Source organism: Synchytrium microbalum (assembly GCF_006535985.1).
Source record: "Synchytrium microbalum strain JEL517 chromosome Unknown SmJEL517_scf0008, whole genome shotgun sequence".
Classification (NCBI taxonomy): Eukaryota; Fungi; Chytridiomycota; class Chytridiomycetes; order Synchytriales; family Synchytriaceae; genus Synchytrium; species Synchytrium microbalum.
The window spans coordinates 533,818-553,250 of record NW_022158357.1 but is presented as its reverse complement, the minus strand read 5'-3'; the positions used below and the strand labels follow the sequence as shown (position 1 = coordinate 553,250).

Here is a 19,433-nt window from a genome sequence, read left to right as displayed (position 1 = left end):
ATGTCCTTGCACCTCGTTTTGAGCTCTGTTGGGCGCAATCTTAACTGTCGAAATGTTGTCTTGGTGTTGAACTTTTGTCACTCTTCTTAGACATGGACAGCTACCGTAAGCCTCTCTTTGTTACTCGACATTGAGCGGGCTATATAGAGTGTCATCATCCATGGTCTACTCCACTTATCAAATCCAACATCTAATATCACCAGTCGACAATCATGGCCTCGCCCATGTCTCATCATATGCAGCCTCATGCTGACCACCTCAATCCACCTACTATTGTCGGGGACTATGTAGTGGGCAGTGAAATCGGAAGAGGCTCTTTCGCCACCGTCTATCTGGCGTCACGCACTCAGGTGCTCAAGAATGGACACAACGACTTACAACCAACTCCCTTTGCTGTCAAGTCCGTCCTCAGGGACAAGCTCAATCGAAAACTATCCGAGAATCTGCAGTCCGAAATCAAGATTCTACAGGGCCTAAGACATCCGAACATTGTGCAGCTATTAGATGTTGTGGTAACGCAAACAACCGTTTTGCTAGTTCTTTCATCGTGCATTCTAGGCCTTAATCATTATCCTATCTACTGTTAGAATACGGACCGGCATATACATTTGATTATGGAGTATTGCTCTCTGGGAGACTTGTCTTCCTTCATCAAACGAAAAGGAGTGCAAAATAGTCAGATCAATGTCAATCCTGGCTCCAATTATCTAGCTGGACTATCAGGAGGGCTGGCTGAATTCGTTGTCCGTCACTTTCTCAATCATCTAGGTAAAACGACGCTTGTGATTTATGGTTGTGCTTGGTTGTACAAACAATGCTCAATTGTTTTTTCATGAATTACAGTCAAGGCCATGATCTTTCTACGTCAGAATAGTCTTATACATAGAGATTTGAAGCCTCAAGTAATGTTGTTTGTGCAACTTTCTGCGCCTCTTCAAAATCCTCACCCCTAATTTTTCTCAGAATCTGCTATTGTCAGTCGCACCGATTGGAAGCAGGCATATTGAAGTAAATGGAAGCATGGTCCCTGCTCTTCCAGTATTGAAACTAGCAGACTTTGGTTTTGCAAGGAGTCTGGCGTCACAAGATATGGCCTCTACCTTGTGTGGATCACCGTTGTACATGGCACCAGAAGTATTGAGAGGCGACAAGTACGATGCCAAAGCAGATTTATGGTCATTAGGTGCTATATTATATGAAATGATATACGGACGACCGCCCTTCAAAGCTCAAAACCATATCGACCTCCTCAAAAAGATTGATAGAGGCGATGGGACTATTCGATTTCCAGGTGAAGATAACGGCCATCAAGTAGGATTTGACCCTGTATCGAGTCTCACTGGTCACACAACTCGTAATGTCGCACCTTCATCCAATCGACCAAATCGAGCATCACCAACTCCAGCCGGATATCATAGATCTAGTCCACAACCTAGTATTGGTATGGCTGTTAATATTGTACAGCCCAGTGAGGATTTGAAGGATTTGATACGTCAGTTGTTGAAGAGGAATCCGATAGAACGTATGAGCTTTGAGGAATTCTTCCTTCACCCTGCCGTTCAAGCCTCAACGCCACGTAGCCTAACTCCAACACCGACATCCATGTCAATGGAATCGAGTGGGAACAGTGAGACCTCATATCATAATGCGCAGCCACCATTTGCGTCATCATCAACCATATCGTCTTCTCGAGATGCTCCATCAGAAGCCCCTCGTAAAGGTCATCCATCTTCTCTTCCTTCAGGATTCTTGTCTACTGGGAAGGCTATATCACCAACCGCAAACCGTACTCGATCAAAGAGTTTTGCTAATCCAGAAGGAATGTCGTATGCGGAGGTTCTCAACCATCAGGATAATGGTGGTAGTAGTCGTAATAGTAATGAACGGCAGTCGCATAGCCAGTCGAGTCAGCAAAACTCTCGAGAGTCATTGACACCACCATCGTCTCCACGAAGATCTTATGCTTCAGTAGCAAAGTCTCCGACCTTGGATGCAAGGCCCCTGACAAGTGCCGAATCCATGTTAAATAGGAATGAACCGCTTAGACGATCTAATGGCTCAACTGAACGAGAATCCAGACGCCGTTCTAGTGCTCCTCATGTACAATTCATGATGTCGAATCTAGATCCACCATTCCCAAACTATGCTGTAGATCCAAATGCGTTTGCTCATATGCAGACCAATGGACGTGATAATGGAGCATCTGTGACTTCTTTAGGGTCTATAGAAATGTCGGGTGGGTCTGGCGAAGCTGATGAGAGAGATCGCATGGTCATGTTGGTCAAGAAACCGTCTTCGTCTAGCAATTCACCACGAACTGCAGCCTCATCTGCACCGACTGGTGGATTTGTAACTCACCATACGCATCATCGCCATAACGGTCATCATAAGTCTTCTGCTGCACTAAAGAATTCCAATCTGGATGAATATGTAGTGGTAGAGAAGGGTGCTGTTGAAGTGAATTGGTTGGCTGATGAAGTGGAGCGAATGGTGGGACTTGGAGTCAACCAGGGCAATAATGTGAATAATAACAATGGCTACCACCACAACAATAGCAACCATAGGAATTCCAATGGATCCACTCCTACATCAAAACGAAGAACAAATGAGAACACTTCACCGTCTGATGGTAATAAAACGCCATGGGCAGAAACCTTCAAAGGGCGTCCTCAATCCCAAATGCCAGAATCCATGCATCGTTTCCTAGATCCACCTGTAGATAATGGACATAGAACAGCACAATCGTCGTCATTACAAGATCATTTAGCCATGCTGAATCGCTGTGCAAGGCGAGGCCAAGCCATTCATCAATTTGCTGATGAACGACTACTAGTTGCTAAGAATGCAGTTATAAAGGACTCGCCTGGTAGTAATAACAGTATGAATGGTAACATGAAGGGATCTTCGTCGAGAGCATGGGCTGAAGAAGCATTGGCATTGTATATTAGAGCATTGAGTCTATATGAGCAAGGCATGACTGTAGCTAGGGCGGTGCTGTCTCGCGGTGCGCCTGGGGTGAATCTTGGTAGTTTATCAGCAGCTGTAGCATGGATTCGAGATCGTTTTAATGAGTGTCTTGAACGAGCTGAACTGGCTCGTAAAGTCATGGAGAGTAAACCTGATATGACGCCAGCACGAACTGTAGAGAAGATGATTCATGATCGTGCTCTTGACATGGTATAGCACGTCATTGGGTTACAGTTTTTTTGTTGTTGACTTACATTAGGATTTCTTCTCTTGTCGTTTAGGCTGAAACTGCAGGTGTGTCTGAACTCAATGGGGGAGATTTAGCTAGTTGTGAAGCTGCTTACTCTCATGCTGCTCTACTCCTGGAAGGAATACTTCAAGAGCACCAAGGCAACAACAATAATCAGGATTCTCTTCCGTTTTCTATGGATGTACAATTTGAGACCATCTCTTCTGATGACAGAGCAGCTATCGAACGCTTCTTGGCTTCATTATACGTGCAAATCAGCCGCATTCGAGAAAGTAGTGGTGTCAAGAGACGATAAAAAGAGTTTCCTGTGTTGTTGTTACGTCGTTTGTCATGCTTCTCCACTTCTTCGCACAGTTTGATGATTAGTTTTCTTTAAACGCACACCTTTCTAAATAATAATGATTGATTTGAGTATATTTCGGTGTTATACGTATTGAAACTGTTGCATTCGTATGTGCGATCGACGCTACATGTTCGAATCTTGACTGACCAGCAATCACATTGAGCGTGACTTAGGCTAATATGATTTGACTTAATATTGCAAGTAGTCATTACCTTCCCTTCATTGACGAAGAGGGGCGAAAAAGAGACATTCTTGCGTCAAACATGAACCCATGAGAAAGTTTGTAACAGAATAAACTATATTTCAGCAGAACCACCATCCACCATACCATCCAAAACTACACATTCGTAATCCATACTAACAATCCCATCTTTCTGATACGTATCAAAGATGAGCTTCAACTCACTCACTAGTTCTGCATACTCTGGGGTTTCCGAATCAGGAGCATAACTGCTAGACACCACTCGTCCAACAAGGGCATCCCAACTCAGCTCTTGAGTGAAAGGCAACGTTGTTATCTCAAACCACCCGTTATCATGAGCGTACTTGATTGCAGATGGTCTTATGCTGGTTGGTGGGTCGACAAAGTAGAACTTTGACGCGTAGATTGGGTCCTTGGCATCACGACCTGCTCTGTCGACAATGAGCTTATGCTTGTTCATGCAGTCCTCATAAGCGTGTGATAATGGAGATTGGAGGCGTCGGACATTCCACACCATTACAATATGACCGTGAGGTTTTAGGATTCGTTTGCATTCCTAAGCAGGTAGATTGGTGTTGTAGATATGATGACAATTAATGCCGAACGCCGGAACTGGCTCTACCTTGACGAATTTTGGTGGATCAAACCAATGGCCGGCCATCTACACAAGGACAACAAAAAGAGTCAAGTTCAGGTTCCCGAATTGTGCCCAGTTCATCACCATTTCTTTGACTCACACCAGCGAACACGACATCAACACTCTGGTTTGGCAGTGTCGTAGCCTCTGATGTACCATCAACAGATATCACCAGGCTGTTGGCCAATTCACGATGCATCAGAGCTTCAGCTTGCGCTCTCATCGACGCATTTGGTTCTACGGCATAGACGAGACGTGCGCCAGATTGTAGCAATGTTTCAATGCTGATGCCAGAGCCTATTGCATGACAAATTGTGTAGGTAAGAAAAACGAGAAATGTTGGACAAAAAAAGGTAGAGAAGTGCGACCACATGTATGCATCCCGCTTGAATCATCACTTCTACGACTTACCGCTACCGACATCTGCGATAATTAATGTTTCGAGTCCAACACGGTTTCTGAGAAAATCGACGAGCGAGCTTGGGTATCTTGGACGGAATTTAATGTAGAGCTCGGCCTAACATGCACTCCAGATTAGACCCAATCTTGGAAACGCTTGCAATTCATGGTATGCTGTGCCTTGTTTGTGAATCGCCCTGTATTGTCTGCCATTGGAGGTATCGTGTTTTGTCAAATGGTGCTCGCGTGTTTTTTAAGCTAGTTTGTGTATTGGTTTGCAAACAAAAGAAAAAGAGTAACTATTCACTATTCTAGTTTATATAGTTTGAGAGCCAACGGAAACCTAGTCAAAACCCAGTTTCAAGTCAGCTTGACGCGTCACGAAACCACTAACAAACTACGACGTACCTTCACCATAACCTTGTCGCATGACGACCGAGCACATAAACACTTCGATAGGTCGAACGTTGTTCAATGCAACTTTTCCCTTTCCGGTGGTTTGGAAGAGCCCCAATGCTTGTCTCAATTCATCTTCAGAGACAGCGCCAGCCATATCAATCTTGTTTCCCAAAATCAAGAAGGGAACACGTCCGAGTTCTTCAATGGCCAATAATGCCTTAAAGATTGATACGTGTCAAGTATTAATAAAACAGGTATACCCTGATTTTTCGATCAAAACACGTACATCCAATTCAGCCTTGCTTTCAGGAAACCTGTCATGATCAGCCGAGTCGACCAAGTAGACAATAGCATCAACTTCAGGGAAATAGTCTCGCCACAATCTTCGAGCTTGTTGATGACCTCCCAAGTCATATGTGGTGAATTTGACGCTGGCAATCGACAATTCTTCACAGGCTAGTAAACAAGTATTGCAGGTTCAGCTTCCACCGTGCAGTAAACGAATAATTTGATCTAAACTAAGCATGACTCGTACTTGGATGTAGAGTTGGTTGTAATGTAGCCAATCTATCATTTTTCAGCATGTGCAATAGAGTAGTTTTGCCTGCATTGTCCAGTCCGAGAAAGAGGATTTTGGCATTCTTGTTGACCAGACCTAGATTTATATTTTGTTTATATTTTGTGAGCTAGTCGGAATAGGACTGATTCGCTCCTTGAATTTGCTCTCATTTCGACTCTACTGAAATTTGAACAATCGGCGTCCACAGAGAGATAGCACTTACCGAGACTGGACAGAATATCCCAAAACCAATTTATAATGAACATGGTGTAGTGCCTTCTCCTCTGTTGTGCTTTTTTGAGGTTTCAAGCTGAGATGAAAAGTTTGTGAGATTTGGAGATGTGCGTGAGAGACGCGTCACGTTCGAGTAACAGATTGGATTAGACGTCCGTGTGGTTCAGTTTATCACTGTGTGGGATTTATGGATTTATGGGAACTTGAGAGCTTTCATACAGACGCGTCGAACTTTCACAGCACGAGGCCCTGAGCAACTGAGTGTGGAGGTGTATATTCAAATGCAAAGAGTGTATTTCACTGCTATACTCAGTATGCGATTCCGACTCGATGACGGATGAGATCATCTCGATCGAGTGCTTTGACGATAAAGTCTGCACAATCAGCAGCAGCGAGCACCTTCCTAAAAACATTGCGACGATGAAGATGATCAGCAATAATTCAGGAGCAAACAAACGATACCAAGGCACGAGTACTCCCATTCTCGTACTACACAGTACTCTGGGCATGGCAGGAGAGTACAAGAATCACCTACCCGTTCTCAACAGGACCGTCTATCACTACTCGATATTTCCCATCTGTCTTCAGAAATGGACCTTTGGATGATAAAAGGATATGAGAACAGTTAATGTTGAATTTAATCACATAAAAAGGATTAAAGGAATCCACCTTTGGGCATATATCTAAAATGAAATATATGTTAGGACGTGATTCGGACTAGAAGCGGACGATGGGATTGTGACTTACGGTGGACACACAAGAGTCCAGTCCAGATCTGTGGACATGATGAGTTCTGTTGCGTGCCTCATGTCATAGCATCTAAAGCAATGAGTAAAATAAGCATATTGCATACATATTAGTGGAGACAAGGCACATACGCATGATTCAACCAAACAGGCAGTTCTCCAGTTTCATAATACATGTCAGCTCCAATAGAAGCATCCTCTGTAGAGCGTGGAAGCAAGCCATTTGCTGTCATTAGAATAAGACGTTTGACTCCATTCTCCTTCATTGCTAGACTTATGTGGAGAGCAGCAATTGAGTTGATCACTGATGGATCTCGGATATCTTTCGGACCAATGACAGAGACTATCTAAATGGCGATGTAGTCAGATACACTTATTGCTCATAATTCAATCATGATCAGTGCGACCAGTCAAACACGTTGTATCCACATAATTCGTGTTTTACATGCTCGTTCCAGTAGCTTTTTCCACGCTGGCTTACTTTGTCTGGCTTCACTTCCTTGATTACGGATCTAACTTGACCGATATCACGAACGTTGCCTTCATAGGCATCGATTTGATCAGCGTATCTGTTGTACAGACACGTTAGCTACGTTTGAAAGCTTTGCTTGGGGTCGTCCAACTCACTGTTCAGTCTCTCCCTTTCGCAGCTTGATGGCGTTTCTCACGAAGGCTGAGACATCTATGATGATAAAATCATATATTGTTGCGTCAGAGGTCTCTCTTGTGGGTCAGCTATCCTGTTACAACCATCCTTCACACCATATTTCTTAGTCTCCAGTGCGTATTGACACACCATACGGCCGATACGACCAGATCCTCCAAAGACCTAAATTCCGTTCGCGTTTAGAAACAAACCCGTAACTCGAACTTCAATTCTCGAAGACATCAAATCCTTCACCAGCAATTTCTGTAAACTCATTGCCTATATCAAAAAGTAAATAGGAGGAATTATTAACAATGTTCATATCAGAGTTTTTGATCAGGAGAATCTCTGTTGAATTCCATCTTCAAAATCCACTATCTTCAAATCTACAAAATCCAACAAACGCAATTCCTGATGCAAAACTATACCTCAGAAGTGGTTCTGAGCTCGTCTTTACGTCCAGTTCTTGCTTCGGGTGAGACTATTCTGTTGCAGCAGCGTGATGTCGGTCTCTATGAAGGGTAAGCTCTGCTTCGTTTGATGTTGGGAGTTTTAGGTTCGAGTTTAAGCTCAAATGTCTTGTACTAAATACTTAAATCTAGCAACACGAAATTATTGGCTTATGATAAAGGTGTCGCGTATCTGTCCAGTCATCGTCTCCTATGGATCCCGGAATCACCACATCCAACATCAACCACTATCGCCGTAGCTCTTGCAAACATTGTCAAAATGGAGCCGTTGGTATACGAAATAGCATTGATTTGCCTTGGATTCAACCAATGCACTTGTTTTTAACTTATGTTTTTGCTCAAACTAGCCTGCTTTTCTCACACAATCACCAAAAATCGCCCTGCACCTAACTCCCAAATCCACGGATACAACTCCATTATCAGCTTCATCGTCCTCCATTCACTCTGTCGACAGCGTAAACGACTGGACATGTCCGATCTGCTCAGCACGTAATCGCAGTCAGGATCTCAAATGTAGCGAATGTGGAGTCAAGAAGCAGACCATCGTCGAACCGCCTCCTGCTTCACAACCACCACCTGTAAAAGATGGCAAAGTATGCAGAGCATGCACATTCATAAACCACATAGATATGCAGGAATGTGAAGTTTGCTCTACACCCCTTGCGAACATCGCTGAACCCATACTACCAACATCTACAGTACTTTTGAGCACGCCAATTGCGGCACCTGTATTTATATTAAGATTGTCATTCAGGAGTGGTGGTATGCCGGATTTTGCTAAAGCTTTACGGCTAGCTATACAAAAGAAGGAGTGGGAGAAACAGGTCGAGACTCCCAAAGTTAGCTCACCGCAGGGTAGAGATATGATGGGTGGTATTGGTGAGTAATTATCTCGTCATAAATTTCCCTTTTTTGTCCACATCATATTTCTCAACCCCAAAAATATTCCCTCTCGGATCTTAGGAAGCATAATGAGAAATGTAGATCAGTCAAGGGTCGCCACCAACGAATCATTATCCGAAGCATTCAGAGATCTGGATGCACTCATGCAGAAAGCTGGTGACATGGCAAGCTCATACTTGATAAATCTGCACTACAGGGCGTTTTTTTGCTCATTGATGCACCTCGCTTATGCAGCTTCCTTGTTTAGGTCAAGCTAGCAGAGTCCATCAGTACCAAACTTGCCTCATCATCGGCATCATCAAATGAGGATTCTTCAGAAATGGCAATGTTTCGTGAATACCTAGTGGATTTGGGTATCTCTAGTCCTGTTACAAAGTTAGTGTTGCTCGCTTGAAAAGAGTTGATTTTCTTATATTACTAATTGTTCATGGGGTGATTTTTCTCCTTTGTGACTATTTAGAAAGACAGCCGGAAACATGTATGATACAGAGCTAGCTCGTCAACTTGCTGAATTCCTGGAAGTTGTTCTACCACGCAGTGGTGGAATGATGACTATGGTGGATGTGTACTGTATATTTAATCGTGCTCGTGGTGTTGGTATGTGTGACGCCCTCTAGCTGATCTGGATCATTTTGTGTTGTTCACTTCATCTTTTTTGCGCACAGCTCTGGTCTCTCCAGAAGACTTGATTCGTGCCTCTCAGCAATACGAGCGAATCGGTCTTCCATACCGGTTACGGAAATTTGATTCAGGACTATTGGTAGTTCAGTCCGCAACTCAAAACGACGCTGATACTGCAACAAGAGTTCGTGAACGGGTTCAAGCTACAAAAGGTGGATTGACTGCTGTGGGATTCGCCACATCAGAAAGGATATCAGTCATACTCGCTCGTGAACAGCTTCTTGTAAGTCCGTCTGTACTATTTTCTAGAAAGCTTGTTTTGCACGTGCTTGACAACTAAGCTAACAAACTAGATGGCAGAGTCAAGAGCATTGGTTTGTAGAGACGACTCGATCGAAGGACTTCGGTTCTACGACAACCTTATATTATATTCATAGCATTCGTGCTACATTAGCACATTCCAAAGAATTTGTACATTTACGCATACATACACTATACAGTTGTACTTTCGCATTCCATACAGTTTGTTCGTTCACGTATTGGACAAGTTAGACTTGCGTCTAGAAGAACTTGCAAATTGAGACTCGAAAAAGCCGTGTCGAGAACACTGACATCAAATCTCACCTTGACTTCATCCCTTTCCGACATTCGATGCAATACCACTGTCCAGCAGGGACTTGTGTCAATCCCACACAAGGCAAGTGAAACCATTCGATATGGCAATCCTACAAAGTATGAGTGCACAATGTACAGTGAGTGCCAGCAAGAGGAAAAAAAAATGGACCGAAGGCCTTCACAGTACTGACCTCATTGTCACAAGCAATCATCTCGCCATGAGACACGGTTTGGCATAAACAGTAAAGCTTTGCATCTTCTTCATTCTCGACAACTTCATTCTGAGCCTCAACAATCTCTGGTTGGAATGATAGTTGCGTTTGTCGTGGATCTTTCAATATTGGCAGTTGGCCTATAGGACTTGGTCCTGATGGAGCAATATTTTCGGGTTCTGGAGTAAAGCTAAACCGTAACGAGCTGAAAGAAATCATGAGTGTTTTAGTGAATCGCTTTCTGCAGGAACATGCTCATTTGGAGTCGATCAAAGTGCAAAATACCTGTTTGAGCGTTTGACGATCTTGTCAACAGGTCTCTTTCTCTTCTTAACTGTACCACCACCCCCGGCTGATGGCGTCAGTGCTTCCTTCTTCATTGCTTTCTTCATCACGGATAATTGTTGAGGATAAACAACTAGATGAGATAACGAAAAAACGATCAATACATTTTTTAATCATGGTTCCAAACCCCTTACTAGATGGAGACGCCATACGTTCAGGAGGAGGCATGAAAGCACCAACCATGCCTCCATACACTGGGGGTGAGGCAGGTGCCGCAGCAGGTGGTGGAGTAGGCATATAAATGATAGGCTCAGGTTCAGTCAATGTTATGCCAGATACATCTGGTGAGCTAGGTATCGATTCTGATTGATTTGGTAGGGTAAACATCGCTAAATCCTGATCTAGTCGTTTGATGTGTGCATCAATCTGTCATTATTGATGAGAATAGACAGCAATGAAGTATTAAATTGATTTTTTTGTTATAATGTCCTGTGTCGTCATCCACCAACACATGCAAATATGCAGGACAGCTTACCAAGTGTACAGCTTGATCAGCAATCCGAATCTTTTCATCAGATAGATCAGAGATTCGATCTTTTATCCGCTGTACCCGAGACAATACGGCGTCTTCATCAGGATAAGGCGTCAAACGACCATAGATCTTTTCAAAATTGTCCCATACACGATTTTCCTTTTCGAATTCGTCTTTTAGGACTTGGGATGAATGAAGCATGAGAATCTCATCATTTTATGATACCAGTTTACGAGTGAAATGGTAAACTTTGTTGTGTTTCTGCGCACACGTCAACCAAGAGGTAGAATCAACTTATTGGCTTACCTCGAGTCTGCTTATTCTTGCGAGTAAGTTCACCAAAAATGTTTTGTAATTCAGGAGCCAAGTCCTCAATACCTAATGCAATATGAGTGGAAGCAGTGTGAGTGAAATGTACAGTTTGATGTCCATGATATTTGATGGGCGCGCAGTGCATATATAAATCAGAGACATTCAGTCAGAGACAATCAGGTCATGATGAGTTATTTATATCATAGTCATTTTCGTATAATTGAGCTTCATATGCACTGTAGATCAACCCAGAACTAACATCCAAAAACAAGCACACGAGGAGCCAACAACAGACATCAAACAGGAGGACATGACTCACTTAGTAGATAATCATCGAATATCATACATGGGTCCGGTGCATCCAGAATAGACGAATGGGTTGGCGTCGATACTGACATCTTGTTTGGTCTCTAGTCAAGTCGCTCAGTTGCGAGTACCAAGTTAGAGGCAGGACAACCTAAAGACTATGATCGTATATTCGTAATATGTTTATTTAATTGCCAATCGCTTTGCGAACATCCAGAAATGAAACTGAGCACTCTTACAGGTTAATAACTCTTAACACGTGCACGCAGAGAATAAAGTAAGTCAACCATGCACGACATTGGACAAGTAAATTCATCCATTCTAATAGTTGGCCGTATATACGACGTCATACACTGCACTCATCAACTCTTCATTTCACAACGCACAGGCTCAGTCGCTCTGCCACATGGCATCTATGGATGACGCTCTGTTTTGGAGCCTCTGGCGAATGGTATCTATAGGCATGTGTCTATCAAGGAATCTGTTGCTGGTTTGGTGTGAAGTTACTTCGCTGCTTGCAAATTTACGCAAAACAAGTTTTGTCGCTGAAGGCTGAAGCGTAACCTCATAATAGCAACATTTGGTGAAGTTTCAGCTACTACTAGACTACTTTAATGGAGCTGGCGGCCAAATCTACTGGACAATACCCGGATCCCCTGAACATCTCAGTAACCTCGATCAAGCCTGTGTGTGACCTCCTCCTCGAATTCTTAATCCTACTGTATTGTATTCTCCGATTAGATGCAGTGCTTGTCTCTTTGTATGCCAGGAGTCGCAGTCTTGATCCATGTAAAAGCTAGTAGCTCCATGGTATATACAGCTCAGAAGGGCGTTACTGAAAAAAAAAACTCTTGCTATGGACATCACAAATAGCCGTTATCAATATGATTCGAGCGTCAAAGCAAAGCTCAAATCTTGAACAGTGCAGATGCCCTGATATCCGCCGGTACCTCTGTCAACGTTTGAACCCATACGACTAGCAACTAGTACTGACTACACCATATAGATCCAACAGTGTTTGGGGCACGAGAACATCTATGGATTTCCTGTTTTTAACTATACCAAGTTTTACCACGATGCACCTACAATGACCAAACTGGCGGATTGCTTCACGTATTGGAAGAGTGATGCCAACTATCGAGCAACCGACAAGAAGTCCTCAAAGGAGCTGCAATGCCTGAGACTCACCTCCTGGCTTCAGTTCAGACCTTGGGATTGACTTGGCTCTCTCACCTCACACCGACTTCTCCACAGTCGGTCGCATTTACATCACCCGTTAGACGTTTTGGAACAGTATTCTTCTCGATGGACTTTTGGAATCCGATTAGACAGGGGTTGCCACACGTCAAGCACATAATGGACAATTTCGTAACCGATGGTAGAGAGCTGGTGCAAACTTGGATTTATACTCCTGATGGGGCGCGTTATTGCATCTCAGTTTGCTTTAGCTATGACCAAATTGATTCCTGATTCCTATTTAGTCTTTCTTAGCAACTGTTGATGAGCACTAGCCAAAACCATACTACGTGGGACATTGAGCAGTCTACCAAACTTTAGTTCTCGTAGCCTGAAGATTTTGAGAACTACTGAGTACGTTTGCTATTGACTGTAATTATATATTCAAAGACTTGCTTATTGCGGCTCTCGCCAGAAACGTGTTATCTCCACAAAGAAGAACCGCTGGGGCATTAAGATTAATTATGGAGGGTTGACCAGTTTCTTAAGACAGGTCTTTACGTTTGTTGGTCCGGGCTAACTTGAATAGATACAAACTTGCCAACATTTGATTTTTGCTTTGTCATCATGTATGGGTTGGATCCGACAGACATCTCCGAGCGTTCTCTCGTCAACCCACTTTCTCTTATTTGAGGCTGAGATGCGCCCATCCCAGGCACATGCATCGGACTGGTCATTCGACGCATCTGGTCACTGTATCGTCGTTCGTCTCCAGACATTTGTACAGTCCGCATCACGGCACCATCGACATGGGCGTTGGAACTAAGTCGTCTTGAATCCATAATCACGTTCACGTTTAAGGTTGAGCTGCCCATTTTCTTGATTGGAGCCGAGAGTTGGCTCGGTAGTTCGTCGGCGTGTGTGTTTCGTCGAGCAAGACCTCTGCTTAGCCCCGATATCATGCCTTCCACAGCATATTGGAGATTCAAGACGGAAATTGAACCTTTCGTGTATTTTGCGGGGAGCCTGTGTTCTTCCTTTTCAAGGAAAGCGGTGACAACTGGCAAGTTTCGTACATTTAGCGGAAGTCTCACAATCTGGATAAGGGAAAGTGAAATGTGAGTCAATGTCTCACGAGCACATATCATGGGCCACTTACCACGTCTGCAATACACTCTTCCATATTCCGTAGATTGCGAACCATTCGATGAAAAACAACCACCTACAGGACAAGATCTGTGGGTCCACTTTGAACAAGGCTCCTCGCATGTGTAAATCATACCTGACCCAGACAGACTAAAATCACTTCAAAAGCAAAGATAATGTTATTTCTTACTGAACTGACAGCAAAGTACTCTTGAGCGTCAGCGTTGGCCAGATTTTTCAACCTTATAAATCCATCTAGTATGTCTGGCTCAAACACTGCATTCATCAGATTGTACGTGTCGGCGTCGGGTATAAATGGTCCAGCCGCTGCTGCAGCAACCATCCCCTCTAGATCAGCCATGAAACTAGTCATCAAGGTCTTCAACCCATTTGTGACTATTGTAGAAGAGTACCTAGAAAAAAGAAGGTTAAAACAGTTGCTTGCTCTGAATGAGCTTCCCGGAACTAGATTCAAAGAGTTCCAAGTCAAGAAGTAGCAACTTACCCTGGAATCGACGTATTATACACGCGATTGTTGCAAACGGTTTGATCAGTGGGTAAACAAGCCAATTGCTCGAACGTATACTGTATATCTGATGCGTATTGATTATGCACAGGGCTGGGTGGATATCTTGTCTCGTCACCATACAAGACGTTTTGCCATATTTGCACGTAATTGTCAATTCCTGCATCAAGCACCAGATTGCTCCGTAAATTACTCTCGTTTCCCCATGTAATCCAATCTTGCCGCTGGAGTTCATTGATGAGAGAAACTGCTCTTGTAGGAAATGTAGCAGAATCTCCAAACTGATCCAACATTGCAAAGTACTGTCCAATTGAGTAGATACCCTTTGCCTACAGAAAATGCCGTGTGAATCACATATGGCGAATGTAAAGCAATTGTACGACCACTCACATTGAACGAAGCAAAGATGACTGACAGAACAATCAAGAAGCACAAGTAGGATATGTATTCAAGACGAGCCCGCCATTCCAAGTTGTATTGGTCACTTCGGTGCTAAAGGGGTTGAAGGTGAGTTCGTCAGTTTTGTTCTTCATACTAGTCATGGGTGTTAAAGCCATCCTTACAACTGCGACTACATTTCGAGCCTTTTGAGCAAGGTTTTCTTGGCCCATTATGTCTTCTTCTGCTGTTTCGTCTAGACGCTGCAACATTTCAGCAACAGCACTTCGAGGGATTCTAAAGTAAAAGTTAGTGAACATCGGTTAGTAATATGCTTCATCACCCATCAATATACGCTCTCACTTCGAAAGAATGCCTAGAGCCTCTCTTTGCTTGCGGCGAAAAACCACAACTCTGTAGTCCAAAACCAGGATTGCAACTGCAGCCGTAGCAATCAGCGTCACTGTCAGTCCAATAATTTCTCGAACAGCCTTATCACTTTTGTCATAGTATTGAGCAAAAAACAAGTCATTCATACTATAGTCGTACGCGGTCTAATTTGATTGAATGGTGAATGAGCTGGTGAGTTGAACTCGTTCAAAAGTGTACTATTAAAAGGCACCTTTTGAATCCAAAAGAAATTGTCTGCAATGTATCGAAAAGAGTTGTCCGTTGACAGGTTACCCCATCGCGGATCCGTGTATGGTCTGGTCGCCAAATCAACGCCAGAATCAGCAAATAGATTGATGACTTCATACAGTGTATGGTCGACTTCCACTCGTGTTGTTATAGCCGGGAAGTAGCTCATGTTAACGGAAACAACTGATGTTGTCCAATAAGAATAAAGTTCGGAATTGGCTCGATCTAGTTGATCAAATGCCGATTGAGCACTGCTCCTTAATGCAACCATGTCATCATAAAATGTTGATTGGATGGTAGCAAAGAGTGTAGGATTGCCGGCGGCGTGAGCATCTTGAAGCTGTCGTGCACGTCTGAAGCACAAAGCAGTTTTCTAAAAACGACGATAAAGCAGAGCTGTGAGCATTTAAAAAGTAATAACTTTGTTCTTGATTGCTTACATCTTCTCTGGTATGCAGGCTATAGCAAAAAAGTAGGTGTTTGAAGTTCAGGTACTGGCAATACAATGAAGAAGAAACCAAGTTAACTTACGCGCTTAAGCTTATCAACGCACTACTCGTGGATGATAACAAGTCGGTAATAACGATGTAGTTGGCAATCAAAACACCAAGACCAGTAACACCAATCAGGAATGCAGTCACGACAATGATGGTGATGCCATTCATATTACGAGACAATATAGCAGTACGAAGAGACTGGGATAATTGGTATGATTTCATTTCCGAATTCACTGTGCTGTCTTTAGAAACTTCGCTCCGTCTCTCCATGTCAGCTTTTTGATCTCGTTCTGATTGCGAAGATCTGAAGTTTACGGAATGGTCTTGCTTCATTTCCTTGGAAGCAGGTTCTGTATTGGGCTGTTCTGAGATACCAGTGTCGTTGGAGAAGGTGTTTGGATGGGCTCTGTCAACAGGGACCACGGATACACTCGCTGGATCGTCACTACTCCCTTCAATATCATCACTCGTCTCAAGCTCTGCAGTGCTTCTAATATTTTCTGATTCTTCAGAATCTCTAGCGCCGTTCTCATCATTGTCGGTGCTTGCTTGGCGATACTGTTCGGGTTGGAAAGCTTCGTCCTCTCCCAAATCGTCTTCTATAGCGTCAGCTCGAGCCAAGAGAGTAGCAGCCTTGTATGATTCGTTGGTGATATCAAAGAGAAATTGGGCATAGTATCTTAGCAAAACTTTGGATTTTGGAAAGCGGGTTACGAGTTGTAGGTAAGCCGTGTTGGCGAGCCTTGCGGTTTCGTGTAGATTTATAGCAATGTTCTCTAATTCATCCTGCCTGTGGCTAGGATTTTTCAGTAGTGTCCACATCTCTCGTTGCCATTGCAGAGCCAACTGATGTTGGAATTTGGCTTCGTAATTGACCTTCTTGAATTCAGCATACGAGGCGATGTCCAGTTTCACGTGCGATCCCAAAAAGTCAGCTTCTTGACCTAGGATAAGGAATAATGTAAGATCTACCGGAAAGTAGTAAACGAAGTTTGGAATGTTTTGTACCTTGTGTAGACATTTGACGTAAAAAGTACACTTGAAAGAGTAGATCAGAGGGCGGTTGTAGCCCTTCAATCTTTCGAATTCTATCCATCAATCCAAAGGTACCATCAGAGAGATGGTACAGGTAGTTCGCCATAGAGAAACGACACAAAGATGAGTTAGGGAACTCGAGTAAGCCCCTGTGTGTTTCATCATCATCATCGTTAGACGGCTGTTTGACAAACAAGGATCATCCCAAGAGACAACCATACCTTCTAAACACAAGTAAAAGCTCATTCAATTTCGACAAGTCCGGCTGCCGTTTTCTTTCGCTCATGTGGGCAGTAGCAAAACGAGCAACTTGTTCAACTAGAGAAACAAGACCCTTCAGGAGCCGAGATGAAGTTTTAGATCACGGTTTTGACGCTTACCATTGACTGAGAATCTAAACACAAGGTCGTTCTGGTCTTCCGTGTCTGCTCCAGTCTGAATTTGACAATTCAGTTAGCAAGTTGCCTACAAAGCTGGGGCCACTTCCAACACGCACCTTCTTCATTTCGGCAAGTTTTGCTCGGACACTTGAAATCAGGGAATTGTGGTACCATCCTGAATACATCGTATGAACAATTAGCGATAGATGTTCAAGACGAAGATTTGAATGGGAAAGCCATGAAAATACTCACTCGACAACATACATCCACCAAAGAATGAAAATGGATACGTCCCGATCATAGATGCGAAAACGTACCAAGGCCCGACATTTTCGCCCGTCGGACTGTAGCGGACTGCAGCAATGAACGAAATCAAACCACAAACAGCGGCGGCTATGGTGCCTCCAACTCTGATGTGGTTGAGAATTGGATTGTAGAATGGCAACCAGTACACTGAAACAAATTGGTTAGGTAAAAGCCGCACTCGAAATTGGTGAAACGTTGAATTGTTGGGTTGACTTACAGTTTGAAAGTGCAATTGTCACAGCAGCAAGAGCAACCGTAGCGATCTTGATTAGATCTAAAAGGATTGTACGTTTGCTAAGATTCAGGCAGATACTTCTATCTCGGGCTTCGAAACTCACACCAAGATTCGGGAGCTAATTTCCACACGCAGACAACACACGTCTTCAAAACACTGTCTAAAAACACCGAAATAAAGTACTTTCAATGATTATACGTTTAGCAACAAAGGCAGCTACCTTTGAAACATATCACTCACAAATAATGTCGGCTCGTCCATGCACTTTTGCCAATGGCGCTTTATGAGTCGGATTGATATCTAGAAAGGCTCCGTTCAAGACCCAACAGAAGCATACAAGCAATATCAGGAAGAACACAGCAGCGATAATTAGGACGATTCTGGTCGTGGAGCTACACGACATGGTGGCAAGCGAATCCTGTGCAATGACTACACTAGTGTCCCACCAAGTGTCACCGCATATCAGAGGAGCAATCAGCACTTTTACCAAAGGCAGAAAGAGCATGGTTGGCAGCACAGAGGCAATCAAACGTAAGAATCGAATGGGTAGTATGAATTTGTGTTGGCCTCGAATGAATCCCCATGCGACTATCAGAGCATTAACCCAACTGAAGACGATGGTGGCACAGCAGAGACCGAAAATACTTATGAATGGCTGCCATGCCATGTTCTCATACGATCTTTGGACAGTGGAGGCAATCCAAGGTGGAATCCAATAAATGGCTTCCATATCGATACAGAGGAAAAAAGTGACAAGCTGCACATCCTCAGCAATCAGTCCCAGTAAGCCCACGACTTCAAATCCAGCTATTGTTTCGTTAGACTTTGCGTCAACAACGTATTCTCAAACACAATTGTTGAACGAGAGAGCAAGAACACTCACAGTTTCCATAGATCTATGCATGGATCAAGGTAAATTGGAGGTAAATAGATAGAATAGGTTTGTGGAAATCGGAGATCTCATCACTCACTCCATAAAAAAGCACAGCAAAGACCAGAGTGCGAACTCTCTCGAGAAGAGAGCGGTAACTCAGCTCATCGGCAACGCCTTCGCTCTCGTCGGGTCTCTGAGCTTCAGATTGAGCTTCGGGCTTGTCTTGTGTCATGGCATTCGACCAGATCTTGGTAGTTTAAAGATTCGTTCTTTTTCGACTTTCAGATGCTCGATTCAAGTCTCACACCTAATAATTGGGCTCAAAAATTGGGAAATCGGCTTAACTAGCTAGGAGCAGGCGCAGCAGAGGATTCGTTGGTTGCAAAACAAGGATCGACCCCACATCGGAGAAATAAAACCAACTGATCAATATGTTTGAGCGTCAGATGAAGACACGGCATGCCGTCCGAGAACTACCTGTATTTTGTCTCACGTCGCATCATCAACTCTTTGCAGTTCGCTGGCCGTACTGATCCGTGTTGGTCGCAATAGTTTGAGAATGTGAACACTGGTCAAAACCGTTATCGTTGCAATATTGGCTGT

The 19,433-nt window shown here is 43.6% G+C and overlaps 6 protein-coding genes across 6 annotated transcripts; 2 read left to right on the top strand and 4 right to left on the bottom strand.

The window, feature by feature from the left end:
- Window positions 1-212: 212 nt before the first annotated feature.
- On the top strand, window positions 213-3,512 carry SmJEL517_g02166 (uncharacterized protein; the record flags this gene model as incomplete). Its single annotated transcript, XM_031168094.1, has 5 exons — window positions 213-512; window positions 588-768; window positions 844-902; window positions 964-3,177; window positions 3,249-3,512. 5 exons carry the CDS (start codon window positions 213-215, stop codon window positions 3,510-3,512), a joined length of 3,018 nt encoding a protein of 1,005 aa, XP_031026050.1.
- Window positions 3,513-3,856: 344 nt separating this feature from the next.
- On the bottom strand, window positions 3,857-6,022 carry SmJEL517_g02165 (uncharacterized protein; the record flags this gene model as incomplete). The annotated part of the gene is made up of 7 exons (XM_031168093.1): window positions 3,857-4,318; window positions 4,385-4,423; window positions 4,500-4,696; window positions 5,207-5,414; window positions 5,484-5,653; window positions 5,733-5,852; window positions 5,980-6,022. The coding sequence occupies 7 exons, from the start codon at window positions 6,020-6,022 to the stop codon at window positions 3,857-3,859; spliced, it is 1,239 nt and encodes a 412-aa protein (XP_031026053.1).
- A 277-nt stretch (window positions 6,023-6,299) lies between these two features.
- SmJEL517_g02164 (uncharacterized protein) lies at window positions 6,300-7,658 on the bottom strand (the record flags this gene model as incomplete). Its single annotated transcript, XM_031168092.1, has 9 exons — window positions 6,300-6,393; window positions 6,526-6,586; window positions 6,660-6,673; window positions 6,738-6,809; window positions 6,869-7,083; window positions 7,218-7,305; window positions 7,364-7,418; window positions 7,484-7,565; window positions 7,638-7,658. 9 exons carry the CDS (start codon window positions 7,656-7,658, stop codon window positions 6,300-6,302), a joined length of 702 nt encoding a protein of 233 aa, XP_031026052.1.
- A 138-nt stretch (window positions 7,659-7,796) lies between these two features.
- On the top strand, window positions 7,797-9,813 carry SmJEL517_g02163 (uncharacterized protein; the record flags this gene model as incomplete). Its single annotated transcript, XM_031168091.1, has 8 exons — window positions 7,797-7,903; window positions 7,985-8,123; window positions 8,200-8,731; window positions 8,816-8,911; window positions 9,013-9,130; window positions 9,216-9,352; window positions 9,421-9,659; window positions 9,730-9,813. 8 exons carry the CDS (start codon window positions 7,797-7,799, stop codon window positions 9,811-9,813), a joined length of 1,452 nt encoding a protein of 483 aa, XP_031026055.1.
- A 111-nt stretch (window positions 9,814-9,924) lies between these two features.
- Window positions 9,925-11,730, bottom strand: SmJEL517_g02162 (uncharacterized protein; the record flags this gene model as incomplete). The annotated part of the gene is made up of 8 exons (XM_031168090.1): window positions 9,925-9,936; window positions 10,001-10,101; window positions 10,179-10,408; window positions 10,489-10,621; window positions 10,683-10,914; window positions 11,024-11,202; window positions 11,327-11,398; window positions 11,652-11,730. 8 exons carry the CDS (start codon window positions 11,728-11,730, stop codon window positions 9,925-9,927), a joined length of 1,038 nt encoding a protein of 345 aa, XP_031026054.1.
- Window positions 11,731-13,371: 1,641 nt separating this feature from the next.
- SmJEL517_g02161 (uncharacterized protein) lies at window positions 13,372-19,062 on the bottom strand (the record flags this gene model as incomplete). The annotated part of the gene is made up of 20 exons (XM_031168089.1): window positions 13,372-13,911; window positions 13,974-14,036; window positions 14,097-14,373; window positions 14,466-14,815; window positions 14,877-14,978; window positions 15,050-15,161; window positions 15,228-15,418; window positions 15,487-15,876; window positions 15,944-15,962; window positions 16,035-16,944; window positions 17,009-17,184; window positions 17,257-17,353; window positions 17,416-17,470; window positions 17,532-17,590; window positions 17,668-17,868; window positions 17,939-17,995; window positions 18,060-18,116; window positions 18,197-18,763; window positions 18,840-18,852; window positions 18,928-19,062. The coding sequence occupies 20 exons, from the start codon at window positions 19,060-19,062 to the stop codon at window positions 13,372-13,374; spliced, it is 4,371 nt and encodes a 1,456-aa protein (XP_031026057.1).
- Window positions 19,063-19,433: the final 371 nt, after the last annotated feature.